At 40.0% G+C, this 22,141-nt stretch overlaps 1 protein-coding gene across 13 annotated transcripts in view; it reads right to left on the bottom strand.

The window, feature by feature from the left end:
* The window catches only part of LOC128692052 (Na[+]-driven anion exchanger 1), a 369,866-nt gene that overhangs the window by 156,429 nt on the left and 191,296 nt on the right, over positions 1 to 22,141 (bottom strand). For all 13 annotated transcript variants that reach the window (XM_070085267.1, XM_070085266.1, XM_070085273.1 and 10 more), the window contains 4 exons: positions 17,980 to 18,420; positions 10,463 to 10,628; positions 4,982 to 5,134; positions 4,458 to 4,607 (listed from right to left, as the gene is read on the bottom strand). In XM_070085267.1, the coding sequence (XP_069941368.1) occupies positions 4,458 to 4,607; positions 4,982 to 5,134; positions 10,463 to 10,628; positions 17,980 to 18,420 (910 nt within the window). The remainder of the gene's footprint in view (positions 1 to 4,457; positions 4,608 to 4,981; positions 5,135 to 10,462; positions 10,629 to 17,979; positions 18,421 to 22,141) is intronic.

Genomic DNA, 22,141 nt, shown 5'->3' with positions numbered 1-22,141 from the left:
ACCACTGCCTCTATCACTGCCTCTATCACTGCCTCTACCACTGCCTCTACCACTGCCTCTACCACTGCCTCTATCACTGCCTCTACCACTGCCTCTACCACTGCCTCTACCACTGCCTCACCCACTGCCTCTACCACTGCCTCTACCACTGCCTCTACCACTGCCTCTATCACTGCCTCTACCACTGCCTCTACCATGCCTCTACCACTGCCTCTACCACTGCCTCTACCACTGCCTCTACAACTGCCTCTAGCACTGCCTCTACCACTGCCTCTAGCACTGCCTCTATCACTGCCTCTACCACTGCCTCTACCACTGCCTCTATCACTCCCTCTACCACTGCCTCTACCACTGCCTCACCCACTGCTTCTACCACTGCCTCTACCACTGCCTCTACCACTGCCTCTACCACTGCCTCTATCACTGCCTCTATCACTGCCTCTATCACTGCCTCTACCACTGCCTCTATCACTACCTCTACCACTGCCTCTATCACTGCCTCTACCACTGCCTCTACCACTGACTCTACCACTGCCTCTACCACTGCCTCTTCCACTGCCTCTATCACTGCCTCTACCACTGCCTCTATCACTGCCTCTACCACTGCCTCTATCACTGCCTCTACCACTGCCTCTACCACTTCCTCTACCACTGCCTCTACCACTGCCTCTACCATTGCCTCTACCACTGCCTCTACCACTGCCTCAACCACTGCCTCTACCACTGCCTCTATCACTGCCTCTACCACTGCCTCTACCACTGCCTCTATCACTGCCTCTATCACTGCCTCTATCACTGCCTCTACCACTGCCTCTACCACTGCTTCTATCACTGCCTCTATCACTGCCTCTACCACTGCCTCTATCACTGCCTCTATCACTGCCTCTATCACTGCCTCTACCACTGCCTCTACCACTGCCTCTATCACTGCCTCTATCACTGCCTCTACCACTGCCTCTACCACTGCCTCTACCACTGCCTCTATCACTGCCTCTACCACTGCCTCTACCACTGCCTCTACCACTGCCTCTATCACTGCCTCTACAACTGCCTCTACCACTGCCTCTATCGCTGCCTCTATCGCTGCCTCTACCACTGCCTCTACCACTGCCTCTACAACTGCCTCTACCACTGCCTCTACCACTGCCTCTATCACTGCCTCTATCACTGCCTCTATCACTGCCTCTATCACTGCCTCTACCACTGCCTCTACCACTGCCTCTATCACTGCCTCTACCACTGCCTCTATCACTGCCTCTATCACTGCCTCTATCACTGCCTCTACCACTGCCTCTACCACTGCCTCTACCACTGCCTCTACCACTGCCTCTACCACTGCCTCTATCACTGCCTCTACCACTGCCTCTACCACTGCCTCTATCGCTGCCTCTACCACTGCCTCTACCACTGCCTGTACCACTGCCTCTACCACTGCCTCACCCACTGCCTCTACCACTGCCTCTACCACTGCCTCTATCACTGCCTCTATCACTGCCTCTATCACTGCCTCTACCACTGCCTCTATCACTGCCTCTATCACTGCCTCTACCACTGCCTCTATCACTGCCTCTACCACTGCCTCTACCACTGCCTCTATCACTGCCTCTACCACTGCCTCTATCACTGCCTCTATCACTGCCTCTACCACTGCCTCTACCACTGCCTCTATGACTGCCTCTATGACTGCCTCACCCACTGCCTCTACCACTGCCTCTACCACTGCCTCTATCACTGCCTCTACCACTGCCTCTATCACTGCCTCTATCACTGCCTCTATCACTGCCTCTACCACTGCCTCTACCACTGCCTCTATCACTGCCTCTACCACTGCCTCTATCACTGCCTCACCCACTGCCTCTATCACTGCCTCACCCACTGCCTCTACCACTGCCTCTATCACTGTCTCTACCACTGCCTCTATCACTGCCTCTATCACTGCCTCTACCACTGCCTCTATCACTGCCTCTACCACTGCCTCTATCACTGCCTCTACCACTGCCTCTACCACTGCCTCTACCACTGCCTCTATCACTGCCTCTACCACTGCCTCTATCACTGCCTCTACCACTGCCTCTATCACTGCCTCTATCACTGCCTCTATCACTGCCTCTACCACTGCCTCTACCACTGCCTCAACCACTCCAGTTGCACTCAATCTATAAGCACGAAACAATGAATTATTGTGAAATGTTTGGAAGAGCACGGAGACTAATGTTCACTCCAGCATAAACAAAGCCACACTGACGATGTGTCAACCACTCCCTCGTATTTTTGTACAATTTCCTTCTTCAATTATATCGTATTATTATTATTATTATTATTATTATTATTATTATTATTATTATTATTATTACTATTGTTATTATTAGCAGTAGCAGAAATGTTTGATTCTTTGCTGTGTTCAAGAGTAAACACATGATGTCACCGTCCAATACCTGTCCAAATAGCCATTCCAATATGCAGTCATGAATGTGTTTACATTATTTATACTGTAGTTTAATAGCAAATAATGAACAAACAAAACACTCACAACACTGAGTGGTGGGAGGGCTGGCTGCCAGTTGCGGGGCTCAGAGGAAGGGTAGTAGGGACTCGCAGTGGTTGAGGAAGTGGTGGAGGCATTGGTGGAGGCAGTGTTGGAGTCTGTGGTATTTATTTATTTATTTATTTATTTATTTATTTATAATTTGAGCACACTTACAGAGGTACAAAAAAAATACAGATAAGAGCAGCATGCCAAAGCCACTTATACTATGCATAGCATTACGGGCTGGCTTAAAATTAACTTAAGATTAACTAAGCAATGATGAAATCAGTGAAAAACATTAATGTAAACTGATTACTATAAAGCACAAGTGAGTATTACAAAGACAGGTCATATGGTTGCATGCATTGTTGTAAATTCAGTAGAATGGAGTATTCTGTTAGGTAGTGAATTTAAAAAATAATAAAGTTAGATTGGGTTTTAGGTTTAACATTTATGTGATATAATTGTGAGAAACATTTAAGATATACAATTTATAAGGTTCAGTTATTCAGTATTCATTTGGTTTTGGGTGAGTAAGTGATCTTTGAGAAGAGACTTGAATTTATAAACAGGTAGTGTTTCTTTTATATTTACAGGTAATGAATTCCAGATTTTAGGGCCTTTTATGTGCATTGAGTTTTTGCATAGCGTGAGATGGACACGAGGAATATCAAAGAGTGATAACATACATGTTATTAAAGCATAACATGTATATATTTAGTACAATTTACGATGTTTTCATGTATTTTATGATTGTTCATGGTTCAACAAGTTAAGCAGTATTGTATTATATTTCCCTACAATATATTGGGGCACCAAACATTCACGGTTTTTCAACATTCGCGAGGCTCTTGATCCCCTAACCCTCGCGAATGTTGAGGCACACCTGTATAGGCTTTTTCCTACAGGCACTTAGAATCTGCAGCAGTGAGTTCCTTGAAGAAGAATACTCTCTCTTATTGAACAACCATTTTCTAAACTTCACTATTCTTGTCACTTTATTAGAGACTGCAGACGACGAGCATTAAACATCTTTAACACAACATCTTTACCAAACATGTTTCCAACATCTTCTCCAAAACCTCATTCCAAGTATCTACTTCCACATCCACCACCATCAAGGACATTACCAGTGATAGACAAGACAAGCTTCAATCCTCTGCAGAGGTATACACAATCCCTTGTAATGAATGCAGCAAATTATACATCAGCAAAACATCCAGAGACCTCCAAACAAGTATTTCAGAACACCAGTATACAGACAGAACTGATGATCCAAGGAATGCCTGTGTTCAACACTGAAATTCATACAACCATTTAATCAACTACAGAAACACAAGACTTATCGCCAGAGAAGGCAACACTCAATACCGAAGAATCCTGGAATCATCACTTATCTGTACATCCAACAACTTCAACCAGAACAACAGTTTCTATAACATAGCTGAACCCCTTGCCAAGAAACTTCTTCATCGCTGTCCCACATAAGAACATAAGAATTGAGGAACACTGCAGAAGATCCACTCATGTACTTATCCAATTTCTTTTAAAAGCTACCTAAGTTTTTAGACTTCTTCACTCTACTCCGAAGATTGTCACGTGCACCTTTCTCCACCTGACTCAGCATTCCCATCCTATATATAGCCATGTATGTTTCACCCAGGTAGATCTGTTTGTGACTTGATAAAGCCCACTGTGTGGGCGAATTGTTGTCAATAAAGGATCACATTATACTGCTTAAGTGTTTATATTTCCATCTCCTACCCCTACTAACCCTTTAACTTTACACACCTTACCTCTCACTCATTCTTCGCCTTCATATATTTCTACTTTTGCACATCCCTCCCTGCAGTGCTGTGTGACCTTATGGGTTTAGTGCTTAATTTGATTATAGTAATAATAATAATAATGATTTATAAACATATCTCACCTTAGTAGGGAAGAAAGTAGCAAATTTGAAATCCTTTAGGTAGACAGATATGAGAAAAGTACCGAAGAACAGAATGAGGCTAAGCAGGAACACATCAGGGTAATAATGTTCACATTCATGTCCATTCCCTACCATTGTACCATTATACACCTGTAAGATGAAAAATATATATTTACAACATATTTTACACATTAATATATTCTCCAAAACCTTTATTTAGTGTTCTGCCTGAGTCTCTAATATCCAAAAGTTACAAATATATAAATACAGTGCTGTATATCTATATCTGCATTGAAGTATGGTACAAATTGAATCAAAATATCCTTCCATCATACAATAATGTCCCCATATCACATGCCAATATTGAGGTTAACTACTGTAAACTATTTGAAAATAAAGACTCTAAAAAGCAAAGGATAAAGAGCAGAGTTAAAAATTTTGAAAATTATAAAATAACCCAAAGTACACCAAATATTATTTCAATAAGTATTTATTCAGAAGAGAAACATATAAAACAAACTTACCCTCATACATTCTTCCTTACTGATATTACTCCAGTCAGTAGAATTCATTACATCTTCTGTTTCATTAAGTGGTACACACTCACAGAATTTGTAAGCATCAACTGATGTTTCCATTGGATACTTTTCACCAATCTTCAAGACTTTCTCAACAGCCTATGTAGAAAAAGTGTATCAGAATCAGAATTATTATTTTAAAAATATGATACCCAAATAAAAAGACCAAATTAAACCCAGCATTTGGGGTAAACTTTGACTAGGCAGTGAACTAAATAATACTAAATGGTTGTTACAGAGATCTGTTGCTTAATGCTTGATCTTAACACTTATTTAGATGTTAAACCTCCCTGTCCCATGCAAGAAATCACTCCATGCCTTATGCCAGCCAGCCAGCCAGCCAGTTAGCCAGCCAGCGAGTTAGCCCGCCAGCCAGTTAGCCAGCCAGTTAGCCAGTCAGTTAGCCAGCCAGTTAGCCAGCCAGCTAGCCAGTTAGCCAGCCAACCAGTCAGCCAATGAGCCAGTTAGCCAGCTTGCCAGTTAGCCAGCCAGTTAGCCAGCTTGCCAGTTAGCCAGCCAGTTAGCCATCCAGCCAGCCAGTTAGCCAGTCAGCCAATTAGCCAGCCAGCCAGTTAGCCAGTCAGCCAGCCAGCCAGCCAGCTAGCCAGCCAGCCAGCCAGACAGTTAACCAGCAAGTTTGCCAGCCAGTTAGCCAGCCAGTTAGCAAGCCAGTCAGTCAGATAGCCAGCCAATTAGCCAGCTAGTTAGCCAGCAAACCAGCCAGCCAGTTAGACAACCAGTTAGCCAGTCAGTTAGCCAGCCAGTCAGCCAGTTAGTCAGCCAGTTAGCCAGCCAGTTAGCCAGCCAGTTAGCCAGCCAGCCAGCCAGCCATGACATCAGTCAATCCCTGGTATTTGCCACGCTGTTTGCTCTAGCTGGTGCTCAACTGAACTGGTGCTCCCACAAGGTACTAAGTGGTCCCAGATTTTTAATACTTTGCACACTGAGTGTTAAGACCCATTCTATAGTGACCAGGCATCTTTGGCCAACTGTGACAAATTTGGAGGCAGGAAAAATAAAACATTGATCTACATTTGGAGTGCTAGCAGTAACAATGTAGATCTATGTTTGGAGTGCTAGAAGTAGCAATGTAGATCTATGTTTGAAGTGCTAGAAGTAGCAATGTAGATCTATGTTTGGAGTGCTAGAAGTAGCAATGTAGATCTATGTTTGGAGTGCTAGCAGTAACAATGTAGATCTATGTTTGGAGTGCTAGAAGTAGCAATGTAGATCTATGTTTGGAGTGCTAGCAGTAACAATGTAGATCTATATCTGGAGTGCTAGCAGTAACAATGTAGATCTATGTTTGGAGTGCTAGCAGTAACAATGTAGATCTATGTCTGGAGTGCTAGCAGTAACAATGTAGATCTATATCTGGAGTGCTAGCAGTAACAATGTAGATCTATGTCTGGAGTGCTAGCAGTAACAATGTAGATCTATATCTGGAGTGCTAGCAGTAACAATGTAGATCTATATCTGGAGTGCTAGCAGTAACAATGTAGATCTATGTTTGGAGTGCTAGAAGTAGCAATATAGATCTATGTTTGGAGTGCTAGAAGTAGCAATATAGATCTATGTTTGGAGTGCTAGCAGTAACAATGTAGATCTATGTTTGGAGTGCTAGCAGTAGCAATATAGATCTATGTTTGGAGTGCTAGCAGTAGCAATATAGATCTATGTTTGGAGTGCTAGCAGTAGCAATATAGATCTATGTTTGGACAGTTATGGGGTTAATCTCACTCCAAAATGTTTTCTCTTATTCTCAGCAAAATTTGTTGATAAAACTCACCTACCCTCACTGGGTTTCCTTTTGCACTTTCTCTTTTATAGCTTCTCATTTACTCTCCATATACTCCACTCACCATACATTACCTTTACTTTGTAAAAAACTCTCCTATCCTCTTTTTCTTAAAATCTTTCAACAAACCGGCCATATCCCACCTAGGCAGGGATACAGAAGGGATTACTAACCCTTTGTTCCCTTTTTTTAAAACATGTATTACTTATTACAAAACATTTTCAATACTTAGTTCAATTATATTTTTTAAGTTAATGGCTGTCGTCCGCCAAGGTAGGGTGACCCAAAGCAGAAAACACATTCACCATCATTCATTCAATCACCATCTTTCCAGAAGTGTTCTGAAATCATAATCAGAATACCCTCTAACTGCAACATCCTCCCCCCCCCCCTCCATTTAGAGTGCAAGCACTACCTTTCCCACCTCCAGGACTCAAGTCTGGCTAACTAGTTTCCCTGAATCCCTTCATAAAAATTTACCCTGCTCACTCTCCAACAATAGGCCCAATAAAAAAAAAACACTGATGTCCATTCACTCCCATTTAACACACTCACACAAGTCTGCTGGATCCTCAAGCCCCTAAAACTCAAAGCCTCTTTTACCCCCTCCTTCCAAGCATTCTTGGCATGACCCCTACCTTTCTACCTTCCAACCTAGATTCATACATCCTCTTTGTCAACCTCTGCCTTTCCATTCTCTCTACATGCCTAGACCACCTCAGCAACCCCCTACCCAGTTTTCTCAAGTATACCTTTGCTTACCCCACAGAAAAAAAAAATTATTAAATTTTTGTATTAGTAAAATTCAAATACAAAAGCAAAAAGTCAAACATGAATGAAGTAACGTATTTACTGTAGTGAAGAATGGTTAGCTATACAAAAACATAATGGTTAGTTACACACAAACATAATGGATAGCTACACACAAATATAATGGTTAGCTACACACAAACATAATGGATAGCTACACACAAATATAATGGTTAGCTACACACAAACATAATGGTTAGCTACACACAAACATAAAGAAGCCATAAGATCCATGCATGAACTCTGCAAATGTCTATATGTTATTTATAATATTGCACAGTACAGCTTAACTTCTTTATATTTAACTAAATCTAATGCAGATTACAAGAAGAACTAAATATGTATTATTAATGAAGAGTACAGTGAGAACACTTGTGACAAGTGTTGTAAGTTTCAAGTCGGTGATAAAAGTCATTCTTAAGTTATCATCCAGTGTTTAATCATTCTCAAGTATCAGCCAGTATTTAACACATTTGAGGACGACCCAGTTGTTCTGCGGTTTTGAAGTCAGTGTCGGGTCAGCTCATTCAAATAAGCTGTGAGTGGTAAATTTGGGCCTAGATATGAGAGAATGGGTAAATGCAGTAATGTGAACCATATAAAAAAAAAGTCCTGCATCAAACAGTGCATACTGGAAAAAACTGCAACCGTGTTTTTTATTTAAAACAACAACTTTGTAGTGTATTTTCATGTAGTTTTTATTGTTATACTCTTGGTTTTCTTGGTCTCATTTGATTGAACGAAAGACATATTACAGAAATAGAGATTATTTTGATTGGTTTCAGGACTGAAAGTAGCTTGAAATGGAGCTCAAAGTAGCATAAATGTTCGATTTTGCACGATATTCCAGAGTTCATGTCCATCTGGCCACTCTAATACACATTTACAAATGCACTGACATTATTTATAAAATTATTACAATAATGCAGTAGTCTGCATAACAGTAAATATTCTATTTTTTTATGTGAATAAAAATTCAAAATGGAAAGTAAGTGTAATATAGGGGAGGCCTGGAGATGTGACTAATGAACAAAGGAAATGTTATTTTAGTGCCAGTAATGTCTGCATTGTTTATTCTGAACCCTATTTTGAAATTGGCCTTTCTTTAACCCTTTGACTGTTTTGGTCATATATATACGTCTTACGAGCCAGTGTGGAATAGGCAAGTCACTGTCCTGGCTTTCATTATTTCCTGTACGTATTTTTTTTTTCAAAGCATTAACCCTTTGACTGCTTTGGTCATATATATACATCTTACAAGGCAGTGTGTTTGACATATATATACTCAATAATTCTAGCGGCTTCAAATCAAGCAGGAGAAAGTTGGTAGGCCCACATGTGAGAGAATGGGTCTGTGTGGTCAGTGTGCACCACATAAAAAAAATCCTGCAGCACAGTGCACAATGAGAAAAAAAAAACTCTGACCATTTTTTTGGATTGAAACACCGACTTTGAGGTGTATTTTCGTATAGTATTTATCGTTGTATTCTTGTTTTCATGGTCTCACGTGATAAAATGGTAAACATATTGCAGAAATAGAGATGATTTTGATTAGTTTCATGATGAAAACAACCTTGAAATTGAGCTCAAAGTAGCAGAAATGTTCAATTTTTACCAATGTTCAAGAGTAAGCAAATCACATCACACATCCAATACACGTCAACTGGGGAGTCTAATATTCTTTTACTAGTGCACTGATATTATTTATACCATTTTTACAATAATGCAGTGGTCTGCATAACAGTAAATTTTGTATTTTTTGTATGAATAAAAAATCAAAATAGAAAGCAACAGTAATATAAGAGGGGCCTAGAGACTTGACTAATCAACAGAGGATATGTTATTTTAGTGCCAAGGATGTCTACACTGTTTATTCTGGACAATATTTTGAAACTGGCATCTTTTTAATTTGTGTGAAATAGGCCAAATCGACAATTTCCGACCACTTTATTGGGTAGTTCCAATCGGTAAATGGTAAGTTTCTTGTATTCAATTGATAGAAAAAATGGAGTTCTAAAGAAATAGCTATGAGTTTGGTCAACTGGAACAACAGAATTGGCCAAAAACAGGGCTCAAAGTCGGTGAAATCGCTGATACGTACATGTCACTGAGACCGCTAACTTCGCGGGAGCGTAATTCCATGAGCTTTCAACCAAATTTCGTACTTTTGGTGTCATTACCACCGGGAAAAGATTCTCTATCATTTCATAAGAAAAAATAATTTTTTTTTTCCAAAAATTTTGCGACATAGAATGACAGTTTCAGAAAGGGGATTGCGACAGTCAAAGAGTTAATTTTGTGTGAAATTGGCCAAGTTAACAATTTCTGATCACTCTACTGGGTAGTTTAAACAGTTGAATGGGCAGTTTCTTCTATTCATTTGAGAGAATGGAAGCCATACTAGCAAAATAGCTAAGAATTTGGTAAACTGAATTAATGGAATTGGCCTAAAACTGGACTCAAAGTGGACGAAATCGCCGATGTGTAAATATCGCTGACACAGCACAGCAAAATTCGCAAAAGTGTAATTTCATCAGTTTTCCATCAAATTTTGTACTTTTTGTTTTATTACCATTTCATATGACAAAATATTTTTTTTTTTAATTTTCCAACCCTGAGAGCAAGTTTGAGAACAGGGGTTGCAACCCTGAAAGGTCTAAAGTCATTCTTAAGTTATCATTCAGTGTTTAGTCATTCTCAAGTATCATCCAGATAGTGATACAGAACATAAGAAACAAAAACATCAAAATAATAAAGAAGCCAAGACTTAAGTTCAGCAGTATTGGTTTAAAAAGCAGTCAATACAAATGCAATCTTACCTTATAAATAAAGATAAATGCAATTAAGGTAGCAAAATTTTCTTCAGTGAAGCGAGTGATGAAGCAGACGAGAGCAGAGGCATCCACAGCCACTAGTATGATCAAGATGAAGCCAGCCCACAAACCAATCCATAAGCGGAATGAGAGGTAGCTCCATGACATAGTTCTAAAAATAATGAATAAAATATGTACACACAAAACGTGGTAGTGAGCAAAATATTACAGAGAGTTTACACTATATGAAAGTAGATAAGTGGTTAAGAGAACTGACTGAAGAAGCCACTGGTTGCTGAAAACTTTCCACAGTAAAGATACCCAAGTGTTGCACAAGGGTCTAATTTACACTATATGTGTAACTTTCACAAAATTTGGTTTCGAGTATATCCAAAACCTTAAAAAATATGGAAATATAATAGTGTATATTATTTTCTGCAGGTAGAATCTGACTTGTATATAAATCCCTTTAATGTATTTTAAGTTTGATTAGAGGAAATGTACTGACTGAGGCCTAAAGAGTTGCAACATATTTTTATTAAGGCAAGGTGACATTATTCATAAACCTCATGTGCTAATGCCAATATAAACACTCACATGCCTCTTTATATACTATAATGCAAACATTAGTCATCTAATGTTTGTAGCCAACATATTCCTCTTCTGATGTATATAATCAACATATTCCTCTTCTGATGTTTGTAACCAACATATTCCTCTACTGATGTTTGTAACCAACATATTCCTCTTCTGATGTTTGTAACCAACATATTCCTCTTATGATGTTTGTAACCAACATATTCCTCTTCTGATATTTGTAACCAACATATTCCTCTTATGATGTCTGAAACCAACATATTCCTCTTCTGATGTTTGTAACCAACATATTCCCCTACTGATGTTTGTAACCAACATATTCCTCTTCTGATGTTTGTAACCAACATATTCCTCTACTGATGTTTGTAACCAACATATTCCTCTTCTGATGTTTGTAACCAACATATTCCTCTTATGATGTTTGTAACCAACATATTCCTCTTCTGATATTTGTAACCAACATATTCCTCTTCTGATGTCTGAAACCAACATATTCCTCTTCTGATGTATATAATCAACATATTCGTCTTCTGATGTTTGTAACCAACATATTCCTCTACTGATATTTTGTAACCAGCATATTCCTCTTCTGATGTTTGTAACCAACATATTCCCTTTCTGATATTTGTAACCAACAAATTCCTCTTCTGATGTCTGTAACCAACATATTCCTCTTCTGATATATATAATCAACATATTCCTCTTCTGATGTATATAACCAACATATTCCTCTTCTGATGTATATAACCAACATATTCCTCTTCTGATGTATATAACCAACATATTCCTCTTCTGATGTATATAACCAACATATTCCTCTTCTGATGTATATAACCAACATATTCCTCTTCTGATGTATATAACCAACATATTCCTCTTCTGATATATATAATCAACATATTCCTCTTCTGATATTTGTAACCAACATATTCCTCTTCTGATGTATGTAACCAACATATTTCTCTTCTGATGTTTGTAACTAACATATTCTTCTTCTGATGTTTGTAACCAACACATTCCTCTTCTGATGTTTGTAACCAACATATTCATCTTCTGATGTTTGTAACCAACATATTCCTCTTCTGATATTTGTAACCAACATATTCCTCTTCTGATGTCTGTAACCAACATATTCCTCTTCTGATGTATATAACTAACATATTCCTCTTCTGATGTATATAACCAACATATTCCTCTTCTGATGTTTGTAACCAACATATTCCTCTTCTGATGTTTGTAACCAACATGATCCTCTTCTGATGTTTGTAACCAACATGATCCTCTTCTGATGTTTGTAACCAACATATTCCTCTTCTGATGTTTGTAACCAACATGATCCTCTTCTGATGTTTGTAACCAACATATTCCTCTTCTGATGTTTGTAACCAACATATTCCTCTACTGAAGCTTGTAACCAACATATTCCTCTTCTGATGTTTGTAACCAACATATTCCTCTTCTGATGTTTGTAACCAACATATTCCTCTTCTGATATTTGTAACCAACATATTCCTCTTCTGATGTCTGTCACCAACATATTCCTCTTCTGATGTCTGTAACCAACATATTCCTCTTCTGATGTCTGTAACCAACATATTCCTCTTCTGATGTCTGTAACCAACATATTCCTCTGCTGATGGTGTTGCAGACCCAGAAAGAAACAAATAAAAGGAGGTGGTTGACTGACCACTTGGGTGCTGCTATGGTTGTTACAAGCCAGCACACCCAATGTAGGGGGCTGCTCAGCCAGCCTCAGTGTCAGAAAGAGTGTATTCATCACTGAACATGTTCACCACTGCTCACCTGATGCCAGCTGGACTTTTTGCTGGCTACAACAGCTGGACTAGTTTCCTGCTGGCTGATACCCCCCAACTGGACTTGGCTTCCTGTTGGCTATCCCACGACGTTGTGAGACTCTCAGTGAAGGTAGTGTTGTGTGAAGACACAGTGAAGGTAGTGTTGTGTGAAGACACAGTGAAGGTAGTGTTGTGTGAAGACAGTGAAGGTAGTGTCGTGTGAAGACACAGTGAAGGTAGTGTTGTGTGAAGACACAGTGAAGGTAGTGTTGTGTGAAGACTCAGTGAAAGTAGTGTTGTGTGAAGACACAGTAAAGGTAGTGTCGTGTGAAGACACAGCGAAGGTAGTGTCGTGTGAAGACACAGTGAAGGTAGTGTCAACAGTGTCGTGTGTGAGTTTGTGTCAGTAATAACACAGGTGACAGGTGTAACACAAGTCGTCATTAGCAGGGTGTCATGTAACCCTGTATGAAAAGTAGTGTCTTGTGACACAGAGAAGGAGTATCATGGCACAGAGAAAAGGTGTCTTGTGACAGAGAAGGTGTGTTACGGTGCAGAGAACAGGGTGTTGTGTGACATGGAGAGAAGGCGTGTCATGTATGGCACAGAGACAAGGGTGTCTAAGTGACATGGAGAGAAGGAGCAATGTAACAGAGACAGGGGTGTCTTGTGACACAGAGTAGTAGGTGTGTCATGACACTTAGGGAAAGGTAGTGTCAAGTAACACAGGTGTAAGTAGGGTCATGACTACTTGTTATTGTAATGTGATAATCATACCAAAGAATATACTCTTATTTTATAATGTTTTTTTTATTAACACACTGGCCGATTCCCACCAAGGCAGGGTGGCCCAATAAAAGAAAACCTTTCACCATCATTCACTCCATCACTGTCTTGCCAGAAGGGTGCTTTACACTACAGTTTTTAAACTGCAACATTAACACCCCTCCTTCAGAGTGAAGTGTACTTCCCATCTCCAGGACTCAAGTCCGACCTGCCAGTTTCCCTGAATCCCTTCATAAATGTTACTTTGCTCACACTCCAACTGCACATCAAGTATTAAAAACCATTTGTCTCCATTCACTCCTATCAAACACGCTCACGCATGCCTGCTGGAAGGCCAAGCCCCTCGCACACAAAACCTCCTTTACCCCCTCCCTCCAATCTTTCCTAGGCCGACCCCTACCCCGCCTTCCTTTCACTACAAACTGATACACTCTTGAAGTCATTGTATTTCACTCCATTCTCTCTACATGTCCGAACCACCTCAACAACCCTTCCTCAGCCCTCTGGACAACAGTTTTGGTAATCCCGCACCTCCTCCTAACTTCCAAACTACGAATTCTCTGCATTATATTCACACCACACATTGCCCTCAGACATGACATCTCCACTGCCTCCAGCCTTCTCCTCGCTGCAACATTCATCACCCATGCTTCACACCCATATAAGAGCGTTGGTAAAACTATACTCTCATACATTCCCCTCTTTGCCTCCAAGGACAAAGTTCTTTGTCTCCACAGACTCCTAAGTGCACCGCTCACCCTTTTCCCCTCATCAATTCTATGATTCACCTCATCTTTCACAGACCCATCCGCTGACACGTCCACTCCCAAATATCTGAAATACATTCACAGAGGGGCCACAGATATATCAGATCACTTTCTAGTTGTAGCTACACTGAGAGTAAAAGGTAGATGGGATACAAGGAGAATAGAAGCATCAGGGAAGAGAGAGGTAAAGGTTTATAAACTAAAAGAGGAAGCAGTTAGGGTAAGATATAAACAGCTATTGGAGGATAGATGGGCTAATGAGAGCATAGGCAATGGGGTCGAAGAGGTATGGGGTAGGTTTAAAAATGTAGTGTTAGAGTGTTCAGCAGAAGTTTGTGGTTACAGGAAAGTGGGTGCAGGAGGGAAGAGGAGCGATTGGTGGAATGATGATGTAAAGAGAGTAGTAAGGGAGAAAAAGTTAGCATATGAGAAGTTTTTACAAAGTAGAAGTGATGCAAGGAGGGAAGAGTATATGGAGAAAAAGAGAGAAGTTAAGAGAGTGGTGAAGCAATGTAAAAAGAGAGCAAATGAGAGAGTGGGTGAGATGTTATCAACAAATTTTGTTGAAAATAAGAAAAAGTTTTGGAGTGAGATTAACAAGTTAAGAAAGCCTAGAGAACAAATGGATTTGTCAGTTAAAAATAGGAGAGGAGAGTTATTAAATGGAGAGTTAGAGGTATTGGGAAGATGGAAGGAATATTTTGAGGAATTGTTAAATGTTGATGAAGATAGGGAAGCTGTGATTTCGTGTATAGGGCAAGGAGGAATAACATCTTGTAGGAGTGAGGAAGAGTCAGTTGTGAGTGTGGGGGAAGTTCGTGAGGCAGTAGGTAAAATGAAAGGGGGTAAGGCAGCCGGGATTGATGGGATAAAGATAGAAATGTTAAAAGCAGGTGGGGATATAGTTTTGGAGTGGTTGGTGCAATTATTTAATAAATGTATGGAAGAGGGTAAGGTACCTAGGGATTGGCAGAGAGCATGCATAGTTCCTTTGTATAAAGGCAAAGGGGATAAAAGAGAGTGCAAAAATTATAGGGGGATAAGTCTGTTGAGTGTACCTGGTAAAGTGTATGGTAGAGTTATAATTGAAAGAATTAAGAGTAAGACGGAGAATAGGATAGCAGATGAACAAGGAGGCTTTAGGAAAGGTAGGGGGTGTGTGGACCAGGTGTTTACAGTGAAACATATAAGTGAACAGTATTTAGATAAGGCTAAAGAGGTCTTTGTGGCATTTATGGATTTGGAAAAGGCGTATGACAGGGTGGATAGGGGGGCAATGTGGCAGATGTTGCAAGTGTATGGTGTAGGAGGTAGGTTACTGAAAGCAGTGAAGAGTTTTTACGAGGATAGTGAGGCTCAAGTTAGAGTATGTAGGAAAGAGGGGAATTTTTTCCCAGTAAAAGTAGGCCTTAGACAAGGATGTGTGATGTCACCGTGGTTGTTTAATATATTTATAGATGGGGTTGTAAGAGAAGTAAATGCGAGGGTCTTGGCAAGAGGCGTGGAGTTAAAAGATAAAGAATCACACACAAAGTGGGAGTTGTCACAGCTGCTCTTTGCTGATGACACTGTGCTCTTGGGAGATTCTGAAGAGAAGTTGCAGAGATTGGTGGATGAATTTGGTAGGGTGTGCAAAAGAAGAAAATTAAAGGTGAATACAGGAAAGAGTAAGGTTATGAGGATAACAAAAAGATTAGGTGATGAAAGATTGAATATCAGATTGGAGGGAAAGAGTATGGAGGAGGTGAACGTATTCAGATATTTGGGAGTGGACGTGTCAGCGGATGGGTCTATGAAAGATGAGGTGAATCATAGAATTGATGAGGGAAAAAGAGTGAGTGGTGCACTTAGGAGTCTGTGGAGACAAAGAACTTTGTCCTTGGAGGCAAAGAGGGGAATGTATGAGAGTATAGTTTTACCAACGCTCTTATATGGGTGTGAAGCGTGGGTGATGAATGTTGCAGCGAGGAGAAGGCTGGAGGCAGTGGAGATGTCATGTCTGAGGGCAATGTGTGGTGTGAATATAATGCAGAGAATTCGTAGTTTGGAAGTTAGGAGGAGGTGCGGGATTACCAAAACTGTTGTCCAGAGGGCTGAGGAAGGGTTGTTGAGGTGGTTCGGACATGTAGAGAGAATGGAGCGAAACAGAATGACTTCAAGAGTGTATCAGTCTGTAGTGGAAGGAAGGCGGGGTAGGGGTCGGCCTAGGAAGGGTTGGAGGGAGGGGGTAAAGGAGGTTTTGTGTGCGAGGGGCTTGGACTTCCAGCAGGCATGCGTGAGCGTGTTTGATAGGAGTGAATGGAGACAAATGGTTTTTAATACTTGACGTGCTGTTGGAGTGTGAGCAAAGTAACATTTATGAAGGGATTCAGGGAAACCGGCAGGCCGGACTTGAGTCCTGGAGATGGGAAGTACAGTGCCTGCACTCTGAAGGAGGGGTGTTAATGTTGCAGTTTAAAAACTGTAGTGTAAAGCACCCTTCTGGCAAGACAGTGATGGAGTGAATGATGGTGAAAGTTTTTCTTTTTCGGGCCACCCTGCCTTGGTGGGAATCGGCCGGTGTGATAATAAAAAAAAAAAATAAAAAAACATTCACCTCCTCCATACTCTCTCCCTCCAATCTGATATCCAATCTTTCATCACCTAATCTTCTTGTTATCCTCATAACCTTACTCTTTCCTGTATTCACTTTTAATTTTCTTCTTTTGCATATCCTACCAAATTCATCCACCAACCTCTGCAACTTCTCTTCAGAATCTCCCAAGAGCACAGTGTTATCAGCAAAGAGCAGCTGTGACAACTCCCACTTTATGTGTGATTCTTTATCTTTTAACTCCACTTTATTTTATAATGTATCTTTACAAAAAGAAAATACTCTTTTATGCTATTAATTTTACTAGTAAAGATTAAAAAGGTATTGAATGTGTTTTTATACTCCCGGACTGCATTACATATTGCAGTTTTGGTGATGGGCTAGCTTATTAATTATACTACAGGCTGATTCATTTTAATTCCCCTAGAAGCCTTAATCAACCAAAATTGTGATACTGTAATAGATGGCCTATTCCAAGCCCAGTTACATACACTGAACATTTCTCCAGTCTCTTATTACTGTATTCTTTGTTAAGGACACCAATCACACTTCATATACATGTATACTAGAACACTTGACACTATGTACAGCATTAACTAGGTGTCAAACAATTTAACGAATGGATGTTATGGATAGAGATAAGATTGCTTTGTTGTGATTATAACAATAACAATTCTGTAACAAACTGAATTTGTCTGATGTTTCCAAATCAACTGACTCAGTGGATTTTGTCCCATATTTTCACAGTCCCTTAAATTGAGGGTTTACTGCACACTTATGTAATCCACATTTAGTGTGAAGTCTGTTATGCTGTGAATGTTCCAACATTGCCATAGTGTTTTCAAAAAAATAATTATTTTGCATTTGCTGTTAGTTTAGCAAAAACTACAGAGAACCTAAAATGCATACTGAATGAAACTCAGTTTAAAAAGAATGACATAACAGTTGAAAAATTAAATACATAAAGATATAAATATTACTTACTTGCAGAAGTCAAACAAAATAGTTTCAAACACCAGAACAGGACCCGTTGAACCCAAAACGGTGAGGGGTTGGCCAGAGAACATGCCATATACCACCCCACACAGTAAGCCAGCAACAAGAGATTCCAAAGCAGCAATGCGATTTTCTGTAGCCTCTCCAAGTAGACCTCCAAAGGTGATAATAGGAGTGAGACAAGCAAAATAAATGAAAATGATGGAGGCAATGGACTGTATGGAGAAGCCATCCTTAAAATCGCTGAGGAACCATGGTGCTTTTCGTTTAATATCATTAATAAAGCCACCAAACAATCGGCCAGAACGAGTGAGTCCGGCCTCTTCTCGCATCTTTTGCTCCTCCTCTTCTTCATCTATCACTTCGGCTGCTTCGGGTTTCTTATTTTTACGAGGTTCCTGGGATGGAATAGCAGCAGGTGGTTCAATCCTGTGAAGGAAATTTCAATTACTACTATAAAGGTCAAATGAAATACTGTATAATACTAGGGATACCTAAGGTCAGAACCTGGGCTGCACGGATGCACTCATATAATTATCTTTTTATAGTTACAAAAGTAGAGCAATATTTGATACAATGTACTTTTTCAATATTACTGGTGATAATTAGTGATGTAATTACCTATTTATAAGCAAGTTTGAGGTGCCAGGGGTAAATGATAATGGGGTCCTTTAACTCTTTCAGGGTCCGTGCCGTAGATCTACGGCTTTACGTTCAGGGTCCAAACCGTAGATCTATGCCATGAGCTCAGCTCACTCTGATAAGCTCTGAGTGGTAAATTTGGGCCTAGATATGAGAGAATACATCTATGTGGTATGTGTGCACCACATAAAACAAATCCTGCAGCACACAGTGTATAATGAGAGAAAAAACTGAGACTGTGATTTTCAATTAAAACAGTGACTTTGCAGTGTTTTTTCGTATGTTTTTTTTTATAGTTGTGTTTGCGATTTCTTGGTCTCATTTGATAGAATGGAAGATATATTACAGAAATAGAAATGATTTTGATTGGTTTTAGCACTGGAAATGGCTTGAAACTGAGCTCAAAGTAGTGGAAATGTTAAATTTTTGTCGATGTTCAAGAGTAAACAAGCGACCTCACACGTCTAATACATGCCAGCTGGTGGGTCTAATATACATTCACAAATGTGGTGATGATATTTATACAATTATTACAATATTGCAGAACAGTAAATCTTCTATTTTTTGGTTTGAATAAAAATTCAAAATAAAATTCATTTGTAAAGCCTCAAAACATAACTAATGAACAGAGGAAATGTTAGCTTAGTGCCAGAAATACCTACATTGTTTATTCTGGACCCTATTTTGAAATTGGAATATTTTGAACTTTGTGTTAAATTGGCCAAATTACCAATTTCCGGTCACTTTATTTTGTAGTTGAAACGGTTGACTTGGCGATTTCTTGTGCTCAATTGATAGAATAAAAGTAATGCTAGAGAAATAGCTAAGAATTTGGTCGACTGGAATAATGTAACTGACCTAAAATGGGAGTCAATGTCAGTAAAATCGCCAATTCGTAAATATCGCTGACACATCAAAATTTGTGAGAGCATAATTTCGTCAATTTTCCATCAAATTTCGTGCTTTTTGTTTTATTACCTTCAGAAAAAGATTCTCTATCATTTCATAAGAAAATTTTTTTTTTTTTTTTTAAATTCTTGGACCCTGGTGTGCACTTTGAAATTTGGCCTCTGGACCCTGAAAGGGTTAAGTGAACTTTATGCAGAAAGAGGTTTAGTAATACATCTACCATCCGACTTACGACCGAGTTCGGTTCCGAGAAATCGGTTGTAAGTCGAAATGGTCGTAAGTCAAACTTTACTACTGAATATCAACAAAACATTTTTGTAATGACTTTATTTTATTGTTTTATTTTGGTATTTCATGTTTTACTTTACTATTTATGCTGTTAGTACTGTATTTTATACTGTAAGGTTTAGGATAAACACTGTGTACAACACAAATAGTTGTTTATTTCCCAGAAATTTGGCATAAAAAACACGGTCGTAAGTCGAGTGGTCGTAAGTCGAGTAGGTCGTAAGTCAGATGGTAGGTGTAGCTCTTTAATAAAATTGATTTGGAATTAAGATTGTCTAAATACAGCAGACCTCAACCTTTTTGCACCTCCCCCTACTATCATTTCAGCTTGTTCCCAATGTATTTATTGCATCTATTTTCACATTTTGCTCTGAAGGTTTACCACCTTTCACAGCCATTATACTCATTTCTATCTTGCACCTTGACATGGCCAGTCATTGCGGTGGTATGGGCAGGCCAATTCCTCTCCCACATGCCTCAGGCCTCTTTAGTTTCATGATAGACCTAGGTTAACCCTTTGAGGGTCCATCCCATAGTTCTACAGTTTTGAAGCCAGAGTTTGTGCAGTAGTACTACATCATGAGCTCAGCTTACTCACATAAGCTGTGAGCGGTAAATCTGGGCCTAGATATGAGAGAATGCATCTATGTGGTAAGTGTGCACCATATAAGAACATAAGAAAGAAAGAACACTGCAGCAGGCTTACTGGCCCATGCATAGCAGGTCCATGTCACCCCCCAGCTTAGACCAATGACCCACCTAGTCAGGTCACATCCACTGAAAGAAGGAGCACAACATCTGTCCCAGTAGCACAAGCTAGTCAGGTCCAACTCACACCCACCCACACCCACTCATGCATTTATCTAACCTATTTTTACTTTACTCTCAAAATGTTAATGTTAATATGACATGACATCAGTGAATCACTGTTGTTTGCCATGCTATTTGCTCTAGCTGGCGCTCAGTTGAACTGGTGCTCATACAAGGTACTGAGTGGTCCCCGATATTTTTCACAGTGCGCACACTGAGTGCACAGACCCATTCTTTCATATCTAGGCGACTCAGGCCTATCGCACCAAATTTGAAGGAATGGAAAATAAAACATTGATCTACATTTGGAGCCCACCGCACATGAACGTATATCTACGTGTAGACAGTTTAAGGGTTAAGGAGCTAGGCAAAAGACTCATCAGGGTAACTAGGGATCCCAGGGCAGCTAGTTTTCTGTTTCAGCGACTTAATGCAGCTGTTCAGAGGGGTAATGCCTGCTGTAATTTGGGCACGCGCCCCAGTTCTGAAGAGCTGGATGAGATTTTCATATTGTAATCAGTGACAAACACGTTACAATATGTACTAGACATGTATGTATCTCTCGCATCTCATGTACTGTATATGCCATCTTTATATCAACAATGTATCTCTTTAACCTTTTGTACCATATTATGTAATAAAATATACTTATTGGTAAAAAAGGTGTATATATACATGTATATATGTGTATGTATGTATATATAAATATATATATATATTTTTTTTTTTTTTTTTTTTCAAAAAGTCGGCCGTCTCCCACCGAGGCAGGAATTTCTCTATTCTTTCAGAGTGGTTGTTTTGCATATATATATATGTATATATATATTTTATTTTATTATCACACCGGCCGATTCCCACCAAGGCAGGGTGGCCCGAAAAAGAAAAACTTTCACCATCATTCACTCCATCACTGTCTTGCCAGAAGGGTGCTTTACACTACAGTTTTTAAACTGCAACATTAACACCCCTCCTTCAGAGTGCAGGCACTGTACTTCCCATCTCCAGGACTCAAGTCCGGCCTGCCGGTTTCCCTGAATCCCTTCATAAATGTTACTTTGCTCACACTCCAACAGCACGTCAAGTATTAAAAACCATTTGTCTCCATTCACTCCTATCAAACACGCTCACGCATGCCTGCTGGAAGTCCAAGCCCCTCGCACACAAAACCTCCTTTACCCCCTCCCTCCAACCCTTCCTAGGCCGACCCCTACCCCGCCTTCCTTCCACTACAGACTGATACACTCTTGAAGTCATTCTGTTTCGCTCCATTCTCTCTACATGTCCGAACCACCTCAACAACCCTTCCTCAGCCCTCTGGACAACAGTTTTGGTAATCCCGCACCTCCTCCTAACTTCCAAACTACGAATTCTCTGCAGTATATTCACACCACACATTGCCCTCAGACATGACATCTCCACTGCCTCCAGCCTTCTCCTCGCTGCAACATTCATCACCCACGCTTCACACCCATATAAGAGCGTTGGTAAAACTATACTCTCA

Source organism: Cherax quadricarinatus, chromosome 15, assembly GCF_038502225.1.
Source record: "Cherax quadricarinatus isolate ZL_2023a chromosome 15, ASM3850222v1, whole genome shotgun sequence".
NCBI lineage: Eukaryota > Metazoa > Arthropoda > Malacostraca > Decapoda > Parastacidae > Cherax > Cherax quadricarinatus.
Note: the sequence above shows the minus strand (reverse complement) of the source record. Positions and strands in the feature narration are given on the sequence as shown.